Source organism: Oratosquilla oratoria, chromosome 19 (assembly GCF_046742065.1).
Source record: "Oratosquilla oratoria isolate Oo_2021 chromosome 19, ASM4674206v1, whole genome shotgun sequence".
In the NCBI taxonomy this organism is placed as follows: domain Eukaryota; kingdom Metazoa; phylum Arthropoda; class Malacostraca; order Stomatopoda; family Squillidae; genus Oratosquilla; species Oratosquilla oratoria.
This window is the reverse complement of record NC_134795.1, coordinates 9389693-9412478: the sequence shown is the minus strand read 5'-3', so window position 1 is coordinate 9412478 and position 22786 is coordinate 9389693. Positions and strand designations below refer to the sequence as shown.

Genomic DNA, 22786 nt, shown 5'->3' with positions numbered 1-22786 from the left:
GTTTAGATAAAATGAGATATAAAGACGGGACACCACGAGCATAGCTCCCCTTCCCATAAAATACAACTAGGTAAATACACATACGGTTCTCGGTATTTAATATGGAAAGTCAGCATACGCGGATTTGGTCATACGCGGTAATTTCAGGAACCTAACCCCCGCGTTATTTGAGGGACTCCTGTACATACATACACCAACAACTTTTTCCCCTTACAAGGGAGGTAACCAAAAACAAAGGCATAAAATCCACTCCCACCCATTCTATCCCCACATACTCCACTCCCATTCACCACCTCTCTCCCTCTTATCTTGGCTCCTCCTGGATGATGGGATGATCATCCCTGCACCTCGCCCACTGCCCTGGGTCAGAGGCAATTTAGCAAGACACAGCACGTCCACAGCAAGGCCACTTCATTTAATTAGCAACCCTCCCTTTCCATCCCCTCATACAGAAAAAGAGAAAACAGGGAGAAACCCATTTGGACTGTGTCAAAATATCATTCACACTTACTCTCTCACCCCCCCCCCATCTCCCACCCACTCCCTTCCATGCATCACAAACATCATCTATACATAACCACACACATTAAAATACAGAATAGGCCTCGCCAGATTCAAACTGCTCCAGATGCAACCACCACACAGAAGACACAGAACAACTTGTACTATAATGCCCCACACTAGCAATCCTTAATCAAAAACACAATATCTCTCCCCAAAGTGACTTGTGGTCCTGCCTGGGGGCTGTTGCAAGAGAGACCAGGGACAACAGACTAATTGACTGATTGATTGATCTGCCAGGGTTCCTCAATGTTTCCTCCCTTGTAAATTGGGACTGTGCCATTTTCCAGTATAAAGGGAAAAAAGCCATTGGTATATTCATGTATGTACATTTTCATGGACTGCTTAAGTAAGCATAGTTGCCAATTAATACGAATGATGCTATACATAGATCAGAGAATATGATTCATTATGTTAGAGTCAGAACATGGGTTATATGTGACTGAGACAAAACATAGAGAGAGAGAGAGAGAGAGACATACAGAGAGAGAGAGAGAGAGAGAGAGAGAAGAGAAGAGCATATAAGTAAAATTCAAACTTATAACCCACTTTCAGAGAAAATTAAACTAGAGAGAGTGAAGAGAGAGAGAGAGAGAGAGAGAGAGAGAGAGAGAGAGAGAGAGAGAGAGAGAGAGAGAGAGAGAGAGATGATGATGATGATAAAAAAAAAAAAAAAAAAAAGAGAGAGAGAGAGAGAGAGAGAGAGAGAGATGAGGAAGACTCAAGTGATTTGCCCCTAGGTGAGGTGGGGAGCTTGATTCTCTGCTAGTAAGGTCAGGTCCTGCTACCATGGAAAGTAATTTGTTTACTGCCAATTTGGTTATACAATCTGGAGGCCATTGTCCTTTTGAAGTGTTAAAGTTAGGGTAGTGTTTAATTAAGGATAATTCTATTATTTTTCCTCTAAAATTACAGTGCAATTTGTAAATACAGCCATTATTTACGAATCACACTGTAATTTTAGGAGAAAAATAATAGAATCATCCTTAATCAAACACTACCATAACTTCAACACCTCAAAAGGACAATGGCCTCCAGATTGTATAACAACATTGGCAGTAAACAAATTACTTCACACAGCAGCAGGGCCTGACCTTACCAGTAGTCAATCAAGCTCCCCACCTTACTTAGGGGCATCTCTCCTCATCTCTTTTTTGTATCATTTCAAGTCTGTATGTATTCTTTGTGCTGTAATCTTCCTCTGTACTTATCCTCTGAAGAGGACCACAGTTAGTGGTCAAAATATAAGGATTACTTCACTTCAGAGTTTAATTTTCTCTAAAAATGAGCTATAAGTTTGAAATATACAGTAAGTTTTTCATTAAGGATACATGGAAATACATATATACATATACAAATACCAAGATTTTTTCCCCCTTTTATAAGGTAGGAAGCCAAAGTTAAAAGGCATATTTCCACTCCCACCCAGTTCATCCCCATCCACTCTATTCCCATTCACCACCCCACCTTCCCTCTCTCCCTCTTTTCTTGGCTCCTCCCGGATGATGGGTCATCCCTTCATCTTGCCCACTTTCCTGGGCCATAAGCAATGCAGCAAGACACAGCACATCCACAGCAAAGCCACTTCATTTAATCAGTAACCATCCCTCTCCATTCCCTCATGGAAAAAAAAGAGATGACAGAGAGAAATCCCTTTGGACTGCATCAAATTATCATTTGCACATAACCACTCCCTAAACCCCCCATCCCCCTACCCACTCCCTTCCATGCATCACAGCATCATCCATATTCAACCATTCCCCATTCACCCCTGTCTTCCCCCCTTCCTTCCTCAACAGACATCCGCCTTTCTCAATGCCCCTTTTACCCCATCCATCCATCTCATCCTTGGTCGCCCCCTCATATTCACTCTATCCACCTCTGCCTTCCACATTTCTTTTACTTCTCTATCTTCAGTATTTTTTTTCAAGTGTCCAAACCATGCCAATACTCTTTCATCAACCCTATCTCCCAACTCCATGCCCGCTCTCATCCTCACCTCCTCATTTCTCACTCTATCCAATACATACATATATATTACATGCACATAGTGTCTGTCTGTCTTATTGCATATCTAGAGTGATGTTTCAGGATCCTCCATGTTACTGTACTTTCAATTTTTCAAACATTTCCTATATTAGAATTCAGAGGTCAATATTTATGGTTATATTAATTTTTATCATGGTTAAAACATACATACATACATACAGCGAAAGGCCCCTTTACAGGAAATGGCTGAATCAAGGCATATACCTATCCTTTACCCATCCCACACCCATCCAGCACCTATTTGTTTTTCCTTGTATCTTAGCTCCTTGTAAATGAAGGGTCATCAGTGTCCCCTTACCCACTGTTTGGGTGGGGAACAGAGATGTTTCTAATAAGTACAATAATTAATTTATAGTATTGACTCTCTTTATTTAAACTATTGTTGATTATGTCAACTAAAATCTACATATTAAAATGTTAAAAGATGGCTAAAATGCAATTATGAAAGCATAAACAATAAGGAGTAATTAGTGGAGAGGTGAGGGAAATGGAGTAACTGATAAACAGTTGGAAAACCTTGATTTAGAATATGAAATGCAATACTCACAATTGAATCATAAGCCTGAATATGTTTGGCGAGATCACAGTAGATGGACGTCACCTGGTTCTGAGTAGCCACAAGTTTGGAACATAAGGAGTGAAGGCCCTTAACATATTCACGCAATGATTTGGTATCTTCTTCAAACACGCCAACCAAGGATCGCACCTAATGAAATAAATTACTGTAATTAAATGTATATAACAGTTACATTCTTCAATGATTTTGGTTTTGCTACAGAATATAAGTACAGTGCCTCAGTTCTCAAATACAATCCATTCTAGAAAACTGTTCCAGAACAGATTTGGTTGTGGACTGAACAAGTTTACTGATCTGCTGGATGCAACATTAGCTGGGTGATATTTTCCCACAAAACTTTGAATTTTGCCTGATTTTCTATTTTCCTCTGTTCTGGTTGGTCAAGACCCAATATTTAGGTCAAATACTGGAGCATAATATTTGAGAATCTTTTGGTCAAGAGCTGATTTATTCGACTTGTGAGATGTTTAAGAACCAAGGTTTTACAGTATATACAGTGGAACCTCAGTTCATAAATTTAATCTGTTCCTGAAAATCATCTGTAACCCAAAATGTTTGTAAACTGAAAAAAAGTGAAATGGATTGATTCACTCCTGGACCCCAGAGGATAACCTATTTTAACTTTTACAATAGTAATTTGTGTATGTGTTCATATACAAAATCAATGAACATAATTAAATCTAAAAAAAAAAATAGTAAACAGATGAAATATAGAAAAAAAAATAACTTTAAGGTACCTGTATGGAGGAGAGGTGACTGTATAAGTGGAAGGAGAAGGGGAGAAATGTCATTATTTGAAAGGGTATGGCCCTTCCATAAAAACATCAGGAAACCATTTTTTTTTTTTTTTTGTCATTTAGCACTTCTTGACTCTGAGACTCTCTGGGCCTTTCTTTCACTAAAAAATTGCCCAATGGGACTTATTTGTTGTCTATGCTTTCACATTTTTATAAAATGTGACATGGCATTGTCATTGAAAATGTTTATGTACCTTGCTACTGCTTTATCAGGGTGATATCTGTCAATGAAAATTTTCAGCACAGTGCAATTGATGCTCCCTCATGGATATGGCTTGTCACTCCACATTGCTGGCATATTCATAACTTGAGACACTGTATTGTCACCAGAGAAGTTTTTTATTCAAAAAAAAAAAAAAAAAAAAAAAAAATTGTTTGTCAACTGATTTGCTTATAATGAGAGGCATTCGTGAACCAATTTGTTTGCAATGAAAGGCATTCATGACCTGAAGTTCTACTATGTATACATATGCAGTTGAGCCTCATATCATGAATGCCCAATCTAACAAAGAAATCAATTAATGAACAAGTTTTGTGAACAACTTTTGTCTCAGTTAATGAATGATACTTTGGGATACAAATATAAACATATGCCTTTACACATGATCCCACCAGCTCAACTGTGCTTGGGTTCATTTGCCATAATTATTTCAATTAGCAAACATTTCAGTTTAAGAATGAAATCACAGGACAGATTAAATTCATTATCCAAGGTTCCACTACATATGTGTATGTATACATGTGTATATCTTATTGGAGTCCATCGTAGCTGATGATGACTTTCATTTCTTCCTAGGATGAAGTGATGAAAGGTGAGTTGTTATGGTTATTGTCGTTGTCGTTCCCTAGACTGTCTGTCCGAGCAGTCCCGTCTCCCCAAGGAATGCCACAGCCAAAACTGGGTTTTCCCACAAATCCTTTATAGAATGTATGTTGTGTTGTTTGCGTGCATGATTGTGTATAATGCAGTCTTCCATTATGTGTTGTATGGTATGGGGTGAAGTGTTACATCTTGGGCAGCTGTTCACAATGCGGTCATCCAGCCTCTTCTGGTAGCTTAGAAGTACTGGGTGGTGGCCGCACCGCAGTCTGGCCAAGTGGACTCTGTCCTTTCGTGGGAGAGAGGATTCAGAAGAGTGGATATCAGGGGGTCTGGCATGCTTGTTGTAGCCCCCCGATGTCTGTGAGTGTTCTTGTAGCTTTCTAGTCCAATTCTTGAGCTGCACATCTTCCCACACTTTGGACATATCCACTGATGGTTTGGTACAGCAGGGGCTTCTCTATTGGCATATCGCTATTGTCTTTTTAGTGCATGTTGACCTGTGCAGTCCACTTCCATGACAGCAACCCCTTTCTTGATGTTTACTTCCCAGGTGGTGTGGTTATTTGCAAGGGCCTCAAGGTTAGAGGGTGTTACCAGGCATTTCTTTAACGTCAATTTTATACGATCCTTATACCTCTTTTTAGGGCCACCAGGTCTCTATTTTCCATAGCTTGTCTACAGAGTTTTGGGTGATAGTACTCACAGCCAGTTTTAGAGCAGGCTCCTTTTATGTACTTGAAGCACAGTTTAGAATGTCCATATTTACACTCTATTCCACCTCGGCCATGTCTGCATCATTTTTGTAAGTAAAATTTACATATTCTTGTCTTCTGAAGCTGTGTACCTTCAACTAGTTCTGCATTTAACTGAGTACTTCCATTTTTCTTGATCCGGGTCAGAATTTGTTTCCAGGGTCTCATAACTAACTGGGGGGTTGGGTTTACATCACTGTCTCCAAGTCCAGTTGTACTGTATTCATTTCTCTGATTTTCAATTACTTTTTCCAACTCATCAGACAAATTGGCATAATCATTGTATTTGTCGCACAAAATTCACAAGTATATTTTCTTGTATTCTTGGTAAATAGGATAATTTGATAAACTGGTAAGTTGGTACAAGAATAGTGAAACCATTTATCATATCCATCACATTTAAATGCACTTTCTGTCACTGAAATATCACACTGAGCACACTAGATTCAGGACACATGATTGTGATTATTTCCGGCAGGGCTGTCACTTAAAAAAATTCACTAAACTTATAAACTTTCACTAAAGTCACTTAAAAAGTTCACTAGGGATACTTGAAAAGTTAAAAAATTGGCAGGGCCATCACTTAAAAAAAATCACTTAACTTAAAAAAGTTCACTAAGGGTAAAGGTTACTAAAGTCACTTAAAAAGGGGATGCATAGATTTCTTTTCTTGGTGGTTCAAATTATTTTGACCACTGGGGTTCTTATTATATATTCCCAATTATCGTCTTCAGTCTCTGTTTCATTGAATAAACAAGTTCCTGGTTATCAGAAGGCTGCAGGTCTTCCACAGGAGAAACCAAAGGAAACAGATTGATTGATTGACTTTTATTAGTTAATATAAATCAACAGAACTAGGCAACATGCACCCCTTATGGTTGGTCCAGAGGAAGTGTTGGGTCAAAATATCCCTACATAAAAAAGTCCTGGTGACATCATCAATGATAATCAAATTTTCCCAGCCCCAGGTCAGAACAAAGTAAAGTAGTTTTCCACTCAAATGTTTAGCATATCTGGGACGACCTTTTCAGTGAGATACTGGCCCCAAGGATGGAAACATTGGTTTTTGCCAACTAAATTCTTATATGATGTGGGTTACGTTAGAAAATAGGACAAACTACTGATCACATAAAAGCTTAAAATTCTCAAAGATTTTCCATGGAAACTTTGTATTACCATGTGACCAAATAATACGAGTTCTAAGAATATCAAGACCTGTTTTCTACACATAACTTATTTCCATTAACATTTATTCGACTACCAATTCTTGGTAAATGGAATATAATTGGGTATCCAAGCACTTCAACGTACCTGAGGTGAATCCTCCAATGCATTTTCAAGCGGTAGTTTATCGAATGTAGTCATAGTTTACTTATAAAGTTCTATGAAAGATAAATTACTTTTTTCTTTTCTTTCTGAGAGATACTAAAAACCTAATGGCATGTTAATTCGGCCTCACTGAAGTTACGTAGAAACAGATACGAATGACAAGCCAACACCCACGAAATCATACAAGAGCAACCTCCACTTCCAGTTGTCTGAAGTCGGACAAATGTTTACGTTCCACAAGTTAACGTTCAATTGAATAAACTACATTTCGATAATTTATAAACTGTATGATATTTCGCGTGCATAAATCCAAATAGATATCATATTTTGGTTAATTGTAATATAATGATATATATTATTGGATAATATACAATCTATTGCTTTACACGTTACATATGACATATTAAACTTCTAAAGAAAAATAAAGAAACGCTGTAGAAATTTTGCATCTTCCCACTAGCAATGATGTGTGTTTCATCATAAGTGAAAATATATATTATTATTTTTCTCTTTGCATGTCTGTTGAACTCATAACATATCAAGCACTTGGAAAGTGAAGAAAGAACAATAAATATCCTATGTATTTAGTATATTAAGCTAATAACTCATATTTTAAGCGCGTATCACACGCACTTGACTTTGGGTAATAACTTCAAATTTTGCAGACGACACAAAAACTAATTCACAACAAATGTAGATTGTTTGCATGTGACCTTCCTTGGCTAAATAAATAAAGAAGTTGAAATTTATGACATATTTATGTGCTGTTTTCTTCTTCCATTGCGATTGTGTTATGAAACTTGTCTACTTCAAAATACCAAGTAAATAAATAGTCGAAAGTTACATTATATCTGGATCTCTTCTAACAAAGAACCATGGCAGGATGCCATAAATGTGTATCAGATAGTAAAATATTCAGATCACAATTTAATCTCCGCCACAACAACGTACAAAAAACAGCGGGCAAGGACAGCAGTACACAATTTAGTGAGCGACAAAATAGACCAGGAAACAATACACCGAAGTATAGGCAATATTGACTGGGATCAAATCCTGGAGGGAGATAACTCCAATGAAATGCTGGAGATCATGTATATGGAAACATGCAATGCATATATCCCAACTAAGGGAAGTAAAAGAAAACACAAGCACAGTGCCATCCCAAAAGACAGAAAAATAATAATGACGCAGATAACTGTACTGAAGAAATTGCTAAACAAAATCCACCTTGAAGCAAGGAACAAGAGAAGAGAACAAAGCAATAAAAAAAAATCCTAAAGTAGTTTTTCAGCTATTGCAAAAGATTCTCTAATTCAAAGATATATTGGACCACTGAAGACCGGTGAGGGTGTAGTGACGTTTCAACAGCCGACGCCGGACACACCGGAAATGTCTCCTGCCCTGACCGGTCTAACCCAGACTGATGACGTCACCAACGCCAGTGGAGGCGTATCCACCCGTCAAGGCTCACATCTCGCCCACGCGGACCACAGCCAAAGGGAAGGCGGCCAATCAGAAGGCTAGACGTTCCAACGGGACCCGTCCGTGATTCCACAACGGGGTTTAAAAGGACGGTGTCTTGCCAACCGAGAGTAGAACAGCCTCACCAATCACCGCAGCATCAACTCGCCTCCTAGCATCGATCGAGGACTTCCAGCTCCAGATTAAAGAGATAAAGATCACTAGGTTGATTTCCTTCCTTGGTTGTCCTTCATACTACAAATTGGGTGACAGCCAGGAAGATGGCAGAGTCAAAACTCAAACTCCCCATTTTTTCCATGACGTGGAAAACTGGCTAATCCACGCACAAGGATATTTGGCCACTGACTTGCGCACACGGCTCGCGCCCCCATTCGCCCTCCTTTCTACACCGTGACCTTTGACCACGTGCCGGGGTGCTAACTACACACCCCTATCTGCACCACATTCATACGAAACACATCCTTGATCTCGAGATCAACTTATTCTTCGTCTCCTCCACTTCCTACTTCGTAGTCCTGCAGCCATCTCGTAGGACGTCTATCCCTCTGCGGTCGCTGGGGCGTCGCTCCCCCATCCACTACCGGGTCGTGATTCTCTTCCTGATTTTCTCCGTCATTTACCACACTACGAAGATCCAGGATATATCACAGCGTTTGGCCTAGGGGACATATACCTCCATGGGTGGTGTTTGTGCCCTCTCGGCGATGGACTTAATCGTACGATGGTGTCGTTCTACTATTCCATTTAGGCTCGGCCGGTAAGCAGGCCTAATGAAACGTCTCGTGCTCCACTTCTCCAGCATTTGTTTCAGCGCTCCCGACCGTAACGCAGTGTTATTATCCATCCACTGGTCCCCGTTCCAGAAATCTCATTCATCACTCGCGCAATTTCCTTTCCCGTCTCCGTCTTCAGCTCCCGCCAGACGGCAAAGTGTCCTGGGCCGCAGTCAACCATCGATAAGTAGCCTACATGCCCCGCCGATAGTGGGTTACGTCGACCACCAACCTACTCCAGTTCTCTTCTACGCCAAGTTCCCCCACTGCGTGCGGTCTAGGGGCGGGATTTATTGATTTACATCGGACACACGCTCTCACCGCCCGCCGGACTTCTTCCCTAGTTATATTCAGGTCAACTTGCTAAGAACAATGACCTATCAACATCTAGGTGATGCGTTCCATGCAACTCTCGCGCATTCTCCTCGTCCTGTTCTCCCGCTACTCTCAGCCAACTTTTCTTCACTCTGGTTAGCGCATCCGCTTTGTTCACTCCCGACAGCACTTGGGTTACGCTCGCCTTCACGCTGAACTCGTCTATCAACTCCCTCAGGATCCCAAGGCGCCGGTTCACAATGACCTCTACTGCCCCTTTCGTGCGTATTCTCTTCTCAGCCGTCAACATTGAGTTCATCCATCCCTCCACCGTGGCTGAGTCTGCCCTGATTTCAATCTCGCGTAGCCCCCATTTCAGCGCTAAATTGACTCCTTTTACAACTGCATCCAACTTCGATACGTTACTGTAATAGTAGTCATAATTTCTGAGCTGCCACGCCCCATCTTCGACTACCACACCTCCTGTCTCCATGACTACGTCAGTTGCTATGCTGCTAGCATCACACCATAATACACTTTGCCCTGTTGTAGTGTCTCACTCGTCGTATGACGTCACGTATCATCGCTAATGCCCTTATCAACCTTGTCTCCCCAATCCTTTTATCATGACCGCCTCTTAATATAACTGCACACTAAACGGAGCCAACCGGCGATCGAGTAGTAACCAACCAATTTGCCACACAGCGAGAAGAGCTCTCGTCTGCTAATCTCGTCCGTTACATTCGGGATCTCGTTGCCTCTCCTGAACAGCAGGTTCCCCCTCCCGTTTCTCTCTAGTCGCAGTCTGTCACGTATCCAATGTTTACGTCTTTTCTTTTCTTTTCTTTTCTTCTCGTGGATGATCGTAAGCTGTCGGCCAGCACGCAGTTTTCACCCCCCCCCACCCTTTATCTCCCACCTGTGGACAAGTTTGACACACCTATTAGGTCAAACATGGTCAGATCAGCGGCGCCTTTTGTTGATGCCCTTGCCCTCAGGTCAAGTAGCCGTGAACGTTAGCGTCGGGGCGCAGATTTGCCAAGTTGTTTTGGTTATGTTCCTTTTAGTTTGTTTACTTTTATTTTATGTAATATAACCAGATCTCTTACAACTGGCTTTTGTGTATCTCTGTTACCATTTCTCAGTACGCTACGACGTACTCAAATCTTTGTATTTAAGAAATATTGTAATTGTACTAAAATGTATTTCGTATGGTAACATTTCCAATCGCCGGCTGACTGGCTGGACATGTGCTTCGAGCATGTCGAGTTGCCGAGTAATTATCATTGTCCTTTTTACTTTCTTTGTGTTAATATTAAGGTTTTTATCGTTTCACGCATTATATTCTTGTGTGTGTAAATTAAGGTTGTGTAAGTGGGTTAGGGTTTTCAGAAGTGGGATAGGGAAAAAACTTCCTATTTGTTCTTTCGGCCTCTGGCCCCAGTGGCCCATCAGGTCAATTGGCGAGCCCTTTAAAAGAGAGAGTCAACCCTTCTCGCGGCCACAGGGGACATGGAAGGCGGAATCGGTGTCCTCCCGAGCCGAACTGATATCTTGGCCATTGCAACGAGAACGATGGCCAAGAGGGAGCTGCAAAGCCATAGGAATCTGACAGCCCAGAGGCCGTCAGCACGCTGGTATCAAGTTGCCACAGCGTATGAGCGACTGACCCCTGGAGTCCGTCTCTCCAGGATAGAGGAAGTCACCCTTCATCGACTCCGTCTCGGGTATCGATGTTTCTCGGAGGTGACGGGACAGCCGGAGGCCTGCATCCACTGTGGAGAGGCCGGCGCAAACGGGCTAGATCATTATGTGGCCCTTTGCCCAGCGACCGGATTTCTGCGTGCGGGCCCCAGGACCTCGGCCGGGGGACTCATCCGTCGACTGACGATGTCACTTAACTCGTATCAGCTGGGACGCCTCCTTCAAGTGCCGCCCCCCAGATGATACGGATGGGTTCTGTTCGACTGTACTCTCTTGCTGATTTTTGACTTATGACACATTTCAACTTAAGCCAAGGACTAATGCTTTCTTTTTTTCATCTAGGTAACTGTGCAGGATGCCCTGAACCGACCGGATGAGACGCGACGAGTGCAAAAGATACCAACCACGTCGGCTGGGAAGTCTCCTTCAAGTGCCAGCCCCAGAGGATACGGATGGGTTCTTAACTGCACTCACTTGAAATACTGACTTATAGCTCACCACAAAAATTCAAGCCAAAGGATTAATATCTTCTCCTTTCTCACTTAGGTAACTGCGCATGATGCCTTGGACTGGACCGGATGGGACGCGACGGGTGCAGGAACTAAACCACGTCGGCTGGACCGGATGGGACGCGACGGACACATAGGACACTAACCACGTCGGCTAGATCGTGGAGACCGACCAGGACCGTGCAGCGCTACAAATATTGACATAATTAAACACATGTACATGTAAATTTTATTGTAAAAGGCATACTTGTATGCCTTCTAGGAATATGGGTAGAGACCCAAACAAGATGTATTTCTTGTGAATCAATAAATGTAAAAAAAAAACTTCTCGCTTGCTTCTTCTTCCTCATCTCGACCAGTCGAAACCCGGCCGTTTTGTTGTCCTTGCGGAGACGTTTTGCCCACAAGGTATGTAGTAACACGTAAGTGGGTTTTTATAGGAAATACATCCTATGTTTGGTGCGAGGTTTTTGGTAGGATTGCAGGATCCCCTTTTTAGATTTATTTGGATTTGGTGTGTCAAATTAGACTTTTGCCAGAATTCTATTCCCGTGGTTTCATCCTTTTGGGGTTGGTTATTTTTTGGGGTTTTGTCAATTCTGTTCTCGTGGGTGACCTTTTTAATCTGTTTCCTCCACCTTTTATTTTCACATTACGTCCGTGTATTATTGCGGAGTTTGGGTTTAGATTTGTAGGTCACCTTTTGGGTTTCTTTTTATGCTGGTGTGTCAAATAGGCTTTTGCCACTTTTAGATTCCCGTGCGCGATCTTTGTTTTCTCCCACCGAGTTTTTACGCACCACTGTTTTTAGGGTTAATTTGATCTCACGTGATTCTTCTTGTCTTCTGATTTTAAGTTATATTAAAATTTAATACGTATTCTGTGAGCAAATTTTCTGTACAAAGGTTTTTTTTTTATGTAAATAAAAGTTTAAAACGAATCCCTCTTTCCCGAACCTGGATAAATAGATAACAATAAATTAGATCTAGATATTCTCCCCTCCTCCAATATATGACAAGTCCCAACACCGTTCCTCCTTTCATTGGTTCCTGCTCCTTCGAGACCAATCTAAACCGAGCTAAGTGTTCCACTACGTACGACACCGGTACAACAGTATCATCCACCAATATGTCATCGAGGTAGGAGTCCGTGTCCTTCTTCATCGTTTCAATCTTCTCCAGTACTATCTTGAGGATCCTTTTCATTATCCCCAGAGCTGAGCACAGCCCAAATCCCAGTCTAGTCAAACAATATGTTTTACCTTTATATTTTATTAGTTGGTATTTCCATAACTTCTTCACCACGTGGATTTGTAGGTAAGCCGCCCGTAGATCTATAATCGTGGACGCCCCCTTCATTTGGTGTCATTTGCGTAGGGTTCTTGTTACATGCGTATACAAAATCATCGCCAGAATGACACCTCACAAACTGGTTCAGCTCTCGGAAATCCAACACCGGTCGCACTTTATTCTTGGTTGGCTGCACCACTGCCATCAGAGGCAAGATTCCATCCTCCACCGGCTCCTCCTAAGGACTCAAAATTCCCTCATCAATCCACCGCTCTACTTCGATGTCAAAGTCATCCTTCAACCTCTCTCCGAGAGTCTGTTCTTGGCAGACAGTCGACTTTGTTCTTCAATAGAGGTGAGCCTACCACTGCACCTTCCACTTCTGGCCATCAAATTTCGTCAGGAAGTCTCTGTCCTCAGTTGTACAAGACGCCGGAATCTCGTCAAAGTCGAGCTTCGCGACGATACTGCCCTTTATGGCCCTCACTGTCATTCTTACGTCTATTTCTGGCCTCTGACTGCTCCTCTCTCTCCTTTCCGTACTCAAGTCACGTATCGCTCCAACCTTCACTTGTCCGGCGACAAACATGACTTCTCCAAGTCGTCCATTTGCATCCATTCCCAGCACCACTATGACCGTTCTAATAACAAGCACTCTTAGTCGCATCGGAATGCCCTACACCGTCATTTCAGTTTCCTGGTCAATCTCTCACTTTGTCTCCCTTCCGTCAACTGTCACCAGGGCCATATTTCCCTGTCTGAATTTTTTAACCAAGTCGGCCGGAATCTATTAGTGCTCTTGCACGTCTCCCTCTCAACCAGATATCTGCATTCGGTACAGAGAGAGAGCCTCCTCACATTTCTTGGGCTGCCGTTCGCATAGAAGCCGCCCCTTGTCCGTGTCCTTGTTTACAGTGTCGAGCAATATGTCCGGGTTCATTGCATTCGTAACATATGGGCTCCGTCTCTCTACAGTTACTCGCGAGGTGCCAGGGGCGCCTACACGCATAACAACGGATCCTAGGCGGTTCCCTCTATCCGCTGTGGTCACCCCTGGACTCTCCCATTTTCCCTCTTCTATTGTCCGGTGAAAGACCCCGCTCCGCCGGGTCTCCCCTCTTACCATATGAGTCATTGGGCTGCCATCACGGCCCTGGGTCTCGTGTCACCTTGGCGGCTAAAGGCCCATCCATATGTGTGCTTGTGATAAGTCAAGCACGAACTATCAACGCGTCCATGCTCGCCGACACGGCATCTTTTATTTCCTGTAGTTCAGTGGATACACGATATGGAAAGCCATTCACAAACACTATTCTAACGAGTTGCTCCAAGCCTTCGGCTTTGAATGTCGACAGTCCCGCTAATCTCCTAATTTCGTTGGCAAAAACGTCGACCTGTTTGCCAGCCCAGCGCATTCTCTGCAGCCGATTAAACGATTCGAACGAACTCTCGGCGACAGCCTCTTGCAGTCTTTTTTTTCTGCATCTGCTTGATTGTGCTGACAGCACTGTGTGGGGCAGAAACATGGAAGGAACATAAGAGAGGAAGAGAGAAGAAGTGTGAATGTGTTTAGCATGAAATGCCTGAGAAGTATGATAGGGGTTACTAGGCTGGATAGAGTGAGTTATCAGGTGAGGAGGAGAACAGGGGTGGAAAGGGAGTTGGGAGATAGGGTTGATGAAAGAGTATTAGGATGGTTTGGGCACATGGAAAGAATGAGTGAAGAGAGATTGGTAAAAAAAAGGTGTGGAAGACAGAGGTGGAAGGAGTGAACATGAGGGGGCGTCCTAGGATGAGATGGATGGATGGGGTGAAAGCGGCATTGGGAAAGAGGGGAATGTCTGTTGAGGAAGGACTGGAGCGGACAGAAGATAGAGGCGAATGGAGAATGGTTGTGTATGGATGATGCTGTGATGCATGAGGGGAAGTGGGTGGGGGATGAGGGAGTATGTATGAGAAATAAATTGACGCAGCCCGAAGGGATTTCTTCCCGTCCTCTCCTTTTATGCATGAGGGGACGGAGAGGGGGGTCGCCGAATTAATGAAGTGACCTTGATGTGGATGTGCTGTGTCTTGCGACACTGTTTCTGATCTAGGGCAGTGGACAAGATGCAGGGATGAACCATCATCCAGGAGGTGCCAAGATAAGAGGGAGGGTAGAGGGGACTGGAGTAGGTAGGGGATGGAATGGGTGGGTGTTGTTTCCATGCCTGTGTCTGTTGGTTACCCCCTTGTAAGGGGGAAAAAGCCTTTGCTATATGTATGTATCATTATTGTTATTATTGTTGTTGTTGTTGTTGCTGTTATTATTATTATTATTATTATTATTATTATTATTATTATTATTATTATTATTATTATTATTATTATTATTATTATTATTATTATTATCATTATTATTATTATTATTATTATTATTATTATTGTTGTTGTTGTTATTACTGTTATTGTTGTTATTATCGTCATCATCATCATCATCATCATCATCATCATCATCATCATCATTATTATCATTATTATTATTATTATTATTATCATCATTATTATTGTTATTATTATTATCAATATTATTATTATTATTATTATTATTATTATTATTATTATTATTATTATTATTATTATTATCATTATTACTATTACTATTGTTATTATTATTAATATATAATAATAATAATAATAATAATAATAATAATAATAATAATAATAATAATAATAATATCATTATTATTTTTTATTATTATTATTACTATTATTATTATTATTACTATTATTATTATTATTATTATTATTATTATTATTATCATCATTATTATTATTATCATTATTATAAGGAAGGATGAAGTGAAGGCAGTTGCTAAGATGATGAAAGCAGGTAAGGCACCTGGTCTGGATGGATGCCATGCAGAACGTCTAAAAAAAAAAAAAAGGAGGTACAGTGATGGTGGACTGACTGGTGAGGTTATTTAATGTTTGCTGGAGAGAGGGTAGAGTGCCGGAGGACTAGAGGTGTGCCTGTATAGTTCCACAAGGGAAAGGGGGACAAGTGTGAATGTAGTAGTTTCAGAGGGATTAGCTTGTTAAGTGTAGTAGGGAAGGCTTATGGAAGGATCTTGATTGAGAGGATTAGGAGAGGAAAAGAGGGAGTAATTGGTGAGGAACAGTGTGGATTTAGGACAGGTAGAGGTTGTGTAGATCAGATCTTTGTGGTAAGACAAATATGTGAGAAAGCTATAGGAAAGGGGAAGGATGTTTTTTGGTGTTTTATGGATCTGGAAAAGGCTTATGATAGGATAGACAGGAAGGTATTGTGGGAGGTTTTGCGGATATATGGTATAGGAGGAAAGCTGTTAAGAGCTGTCAAGCGTTTTTACGAGAGTAGTAGAGCATGTGTCAGGATTAGAAATGGAGAGAGTGAGTGGTTCGAGGTAAAGGTGGGACTTCGTCAAGGATGCGTTATGTCGCCCTGGCTGTTCAACTTATACATGGATGGGGTGGTGCGAGGGGTAAATGCAATTGTGGTGGGTCAGGGATTGGAGATGGTTAAATAAAATGGAGAAAAGTGGGAGGTGAGCCAGCTGATGTTTGCAGACGACACTGCGCTTGTGGCAGGATCAGAGGAGGGATGAGGAAGTTGGTGACAGAGTTCGGGAGAGTGTGTGATAGAAGAAAGCTGAAGATAAATGTGGGTAAAAGTAAGGTGATGAGATGTACAAGGGGTGAAAGTGGCGGCAGACTGGAAGTGAGCATTAAGGGAGAGCGACTGGAGGAAGTGGATAGTTTTAGATACTTGGGTGCAAATATGGCATGAAAAGGTGGAGTGGAGGTAGAATGTAGATTGAGAGAAGCGAGTAAATGCCTTGGTGGATTAAAAAGTGTAATGAGAAATAGACATTTGGGAATGGATGCTAAGAGGAGACTAACTTCCTCAATCCCTCCTCTGATCCTACTGCAAGCGCAGTGTCGTCAACAAACAACAACTGGCTCACCTCCCATTTTCTTTAACCATCTCCGATCCCTGACCCACTACCCTTGCATTCACCTCTCGCACCACCCCATCCATGTAAAGATTGAACAACCAGGGCGACGTAACACGTCCCTGACGAAGTCCCACCTTTACCTCAAACCACCCACTCTCTTCATTTCTAATCCTAACACAAGCTCTACTACTCTCGTAAAAACTCTTGACTGCTCTTAACAGCTTTCCTCCTATACCATATATCTGCAGTACCTCCCACAATGCCTTCCTGTCTACCCTGTCGTTAGCCTTTTCCAGATCCATAAAAGCCCCAAAACGTCCTTACCTTTTCCTATAGTTTTCTCACATATCTGTCTTACCACAAAAATCTGATCTACACAACCCCTACCTGTCCTAAATCCACACTGTTCCTTACCAATTACTCCCTCTGTTCCTCTCCTAATCCTCTCAATCAAGATCCTCCTATAAGCCTTCCCAACTACACTCAACAAGCTGATCCCTCTGAAACTACTACACTCACACTTGTCCCCTTTTCCTTTGTAAAGTGGAACTATATAGGCACTCCTCCAGTCCTTCGGCACTCTACCCTCTCTTAAACAAACATCAAATAACCTCACCAGCCAGTCCACCATAACTGTACCTTCTTTCTTCAGACATTCTGCATAGCATCCATCCAGACCAGGTGCCTTACCTGCTCTCATCATATTAACAGCTGCCTTCACTTCATCCTTCCCCATTTCTCTTCCATTTTCCTCACTCATTTTCTTAGCGCTTCTCAATGCAACTACCTTTCCCTCACTATCCTCCTTCACATTTAGCAACTCCCTAAAATACTCTGCCCACCTTCCTCTCTTCCATTATCATCTCTCCATCTGCACCTTTTACCTTATCTTCTCTACTTGATTCGTCTCCTCTTTCTCTTTTAATTTCCTTCCAAAACATCTGTTTATTGCTTTCAAAATTTTCTGTCATACTCTTACCCCATTTAACATATCCTCTCCTCCAGATACGTAAACAAACAAATAAGTAAATATATACATAAATAGCCAATAGATAAATAACTAAATAACTAAATAAATAAATGAATAAGTAAATAAACAGGTGAGTGAATGAATAAATAAATCAATGCATAAGTAAATCAATAAATAAATCAATGCACAAGTAAATTAATATGTGAATAAACAAGTAAATTAATAGATGATACTGCTTAGATAAATTAATAAATAAGTATATGAATGTTTGAATAAATATGTAGATAGATAAATGAATATTTAAAAACAAATAAATCCATCAATCAATCAAAAATAAGATAGTTACAAAATTAACGAATTTCAGTGAAGCTCCGTTGCTAGCCTGGCGAGAGAGAGAGAGAGGATTCAGAACGAGTCTATTATGAAGTTGAACGATGTAAACAGTGTGTGCGCGTAATGATTCAAACTGTGTGTAGCGTCAAGAAGAACTTTGACGTCATAGTATATTAAAACGTCAATGAAGTGTAATAATTATAGCGGCGTAAGTACTAATGTGATGTTTTAATACTTTCGAATCATAGGATTGGAGATTTATATGTATTTTGTATTAATTATTTGCAGTGCAACACCTGTACTAGTTACTAGTATCAATTTATGTTGTGTTTTGAATATTTTTTTATATATATTTTTAACATATTGAATATTTTCGTGTTAATCGACATAAAATTCCCAGTGCAAGTGAATAGAATCTGAAATATGTATCGGAAAAGACGACCAATTAAGTCCGATATCGAAATATACAGTGAAGAAAAGTAGTGTAAGTGTTTAAAGAAATTCAACTGGCAGCTTCAGTCTCGCATCTAGTTAGACTTGAATTGCACGATTGTTATAGCCGATGATACTTTATTCTTGTAGAAAGTCTTATGCTACCGTCGTACCTTATCTAACATTTCACATATTGGGTATTTATAGATTAGTTAGAATATATTTTAAGGAATTGTGGAGGGGTATTTGAAGTATTTTTTTCTTTATTAGGGATTATTAATATATTTTTTGGTGTAATGTGATTAATCATTAATGTTTGAGAAGTGCACAACTACTATCCTACATGATATAGCAATAGAAAATTAAATAATTTTTTAAATTATAATACTCCAATGTAATATATATTATTCTAGGCAGAAATTAATAATAGAAAAAGTTGCTAAAAGCTATAAGCAAACATAGCTACATCGGTTGCTTGAGGCGCCATCTTTGTTTTGGTAGAGTCAGAAGCCGAAGAAAATAAAGTATGATAAATTCATCTATTCTAACCTAACCTAACTTAACCTGACCTATCAACCTAACCAAACCTACTTACCAAACCTAACCTGCATTTAGTAATGCGGTGCCTATAATTCTAGAGGTCATCAGGGTCATGGCCGTTGTCTGCGACCTCTGAATCTATCAAAACAAAGATGGTATTTAAAGGAGTCAAAGTGACTTCATTCGTTTCTATATAGGTTTTAGCAATGTTTTGTGATGTTGATTTCCTCAAAAGAATATTACATTGATGGATTATAATTTACAAAATTAAGTTTACAAAATGCACCCAGGCGAGCCTCACTCTGATAGTGATGATAATTATGAGGTTGTTGTTGAGGCAAGGCCTAAGTTTTCTGAGGCCAGGGCAAGCCTTGACGTGCTCCTGGATTTTATTGAACATCCTGCTGCTGACGAAGAAATGTGCAGCTACACCTCATCATTATGGATGATTTGAGAAATGCTGATCAGAAAACACAGCAAGTGACCGACGAGGCAGACCAAGCTGGACACCTTCTTCAGGGTAACAACAACTTCATCTTGTGAGGATGCACCACACCCAGGGCCATTGACTTGTCGTGACTCGTCATCACCACCACCACCACCAAAATCAACTTGTGAGGACTTACCACACCCAGGGCCATCGACTTGTGACGACTCACCACCACCACTAACTCGCTCTCCTCCAGTAACACCTTGGTCAACTCCATCACCACCATTGCCACCACTGCCCACACCATGATGTAATCATGTAGCACTGTACAGTATGTACTGTGTGTGGGTTTCTTTATATACACATTAAAACAGGGCTGTGGAGTCGGAGTCGGAAGCAATTATGGTCACTGGAGTTGGAGTCAGAAGCAATTATGGTGTCACTGGAGTCAGAGTCGGTCTGTAAAAATATACTGACTCCGACTCCAGTTATATTTACACTTTATAATGTCTTCGTTTAGTCTGTAGTTATGCAGGGCACACTCCTTATAAGTAGATTATATAAAAAAAAAAATTTTATGAAATGTAATAAATCCCATTGTCTTATCTTCGTGGTCATTCCACTAAACCCCCAAAACGTCCTTGTGCAACGCTGGCTTTCAAATTTATACTTAGAACGATAAACATCCAAGGTATTACTTGAATAAATTAGATAAACACCTCCATTTTACACCTGTTGACACACAGTCACGGGAGCTGTGATGTTCCTGTCAAGTTCCATATGCGTCGTTTCCATCACTCCATCAGTTTGGTGGTTTCTCCCACTGCTGTGTTGCCAAACAGTAGGATAATTATGATTTCAACTGTAGACTAATGCAATAATACTATCTCTTCTCTCCTACCCCCTTCTTTGTCCCCTCTATACTTTTTAACATTGAATTATTGAAATAAGGATATATAAGGTTGAAAAAAAAAGTTTCACGTTTCAAACATGTTCAGCTGTATCTTGTATTGTACATGTATAGATAAGATCGGTTCCAGAACCAGGTCCATCACGATAATCGCATAGCAGTACCAGTATGTAGTTAAATCAAGAGGTACATTATAGAATCTTTATTTTACTGAATTTTCTTCAATATCCTTTCAAAAAATCTCTACTTCAGTAATAAAGTATTAATGAAGAGGTCAAACATAGGAAAGCCACACTGTAACATATATCTTTATTCTTTGATATAAACCAGTTATAATGATATAAGTCTACTCAAGATTGGAGCGTATGTGTGTTGTATAGGCTTTATGAAATAAGTAGGCCATAGCCAGTTAATTACATGAAGAGGAGTTGGAGTCGGTGGTGCCAAAAATAGAGGAGTCGAAGTCGGTGGTGCCAAAAATAGAGGAGTCGGAGTCGGAGGTTTTGTGTTCCGACTCCACAGCCCTGCATTAAAGTACACGTGTGTTTATACATTTATTCACAATAAAATAACAGTGTATTGGGCACTTTTTTTTTTTTTTTTTTTTTTTTTTTTTTAACCCTCATTTTCTTTGATAATAATGGCTCAAAAAAAACTTTGTGTATCCGTCGTGGCTGTGGCTCAATTGATCCAGATACGGGAGGGATTTCTGTATCTTGAATATTGAGTAGTGGGAGTTGGACTAGGACTAAATAAATTGGTCTTTTGTTTTAAGTTCTATTGTACTTGTCAAGAAGACTGCATGGGTGTTCCCTACCCATGACCCCCAAAGCTAGCGAATTCTCAGCTAATGTTTAGTTTTTTATTGATATATCACTTGGGTGTGCATTTCTATAATAATACCCAAGGGAGTACTTTGTTGGTAGGTAGGAGGGTTGATTAAGTCTGGGTGAAGGTCCAATGTACCTGGTACATTGGGGAATACATTGAGTGGTATCCTTGGGGCGTGTGGGGTCAACTCTGCCTGTTGCCAACTTGTCCCATCTAATTGACTAAGTTGGCCCACCATGACTAACTCCACATGTTTGTCTTTTTTAGAAGTGCATGGTTAGAATAGGTGAGAGTAGATAAGTTTATCATACTTTAATCTCTTCAACCTCTGCATCTATCAAAATAAAGATGGTGTCTCTAGCAGCCGATGGGGTGAGCTGTCTGGCAACCCTTTGGGGGACCCAATGTACCTATTTATCATGTTATTATCAGGTATATTATGGCTTATATACTGTTATCCCTGTCCGGGGTATTGGCTGCATGTTATTGTGAGGTAAAAATCTGTTCAGTAGCATTTAGTTGAATTAGGGTCTGTATGAGGTGTCCCTAAGAACCAGAGCCAGTTATCATTTTGTCTGTGTCAGAGGAAATCTCTGCTTATAGAAAAATTATGCTTCTTTATTATATTGCAACTGTCCTTCTGTTATGCTTCCCCCCCCTCTTAATACTGTCCTGTGCCACTTCTCTGAGTATGCATTTCCATTTTTGCTGGGCATCCTACTCTTTGTAGTCCCAAAGAAGACATTCTTGAAAAAAGCAAAGGCATAAGATGATCTGTAAGGTTTTTCTGACCAGAATCCTGTGGTTTGGGTCTTTTAATGTGTGTGGGTGTTGTACAGATGAAAGTAAAATAGAGGAGATAGGGAATATGTTTGTAAGAAGGAAGAAGGATGTGTTGGCACTGAGTGACATTAAGCTGAAAGGGAGGGGTGAATTTGAGTTTAGGAGTATAGTTGGGAGGGTGTCAAGAGTGAAGAGAGGACAAGGGAGAGAAGGGGTATCTATAACACACACATTCTCTTCTCTTTCACAACCACCAGACACATACCTCCAGAAGCATATCCATAATCATATCACTCACTGCTCCATCAACAAGTGAAGAGAGGACAAGGGAGAGAAGGGGTATCTATAACACACACATTCTCTTCTCTTTCACAACCACCAGACACATACCTCCAGAAGCATATCCATAATCATATCACTCACTGCTCCATCAACAAACTGAAAGACTACACACTGCTGCATGCCAGACCCCCTTATATCTATACCTCTAAATCCTCCCTCCCTTGAAAAGACAGAGTCCACCTGACCGGGCTGAGATGTGGCAATCGTCCAGCTCTTCTAATTTACCGGAGGCATCTGGATGACCATATTACATATCTATGGAGGATGTAACACTTCAC

The 22786-nt window shown here is 40.8% G+C and overlaps 2 protein-coding genes across 6 annotated transcripts in view; one reads left to right on the top strand and one right to left on the bottom strand.

The window, feature by feature from the left end:
- LOC143035720 (DCC-interacting protein 13-alpha-like) overlaps positions 1–7611 on the bottom strand; it is an 86160-nt gene extending 78549 nt beyond the window's left edge. For 2 of the 5 annotated variants that reach the window (XM_076202605.1, XM_076202606.1), the window contains exons 1-2: positions 7522–7611; positions 3158–3316 (exon numbers count right to left, since the gene is read on the bottom strand). In XM_076202605.1, the coding sequence (XP_076058720.1) occupies positions 3158–3316; positions 7522–7596 (234 nt within the window). In that variant the 5' untranslated portion in view covers positions 7597–7611. Of the gene's footprint in view, positions 1–3157; positions 3317–6735; positions 6812–6870; positions 7144–7521 lie in introns of those variants that run through there. The other 3 variants (XM_076202610.1, XM_076202607.1, XM_076202608.1) reach the window with 3 other exon arrangements.
- A 10699-nt stretch (positions 7612–18310) lies between these two features.
- The window catches only part of LOC143035717 (kinesin-like protein KIF14), a 74035-nt gene continuing 69559 nt past the window's right edge, over positions 18311–22786 (top strand). The window contains exon 1 of the mRNA XM_076202602.1: positions 18311–18448. The gene's annotated coding sequence lies outside the window, so the exon portion shown is untranslated. The remainder of the gene's footprint in view (positions 18449–22786) is intronic.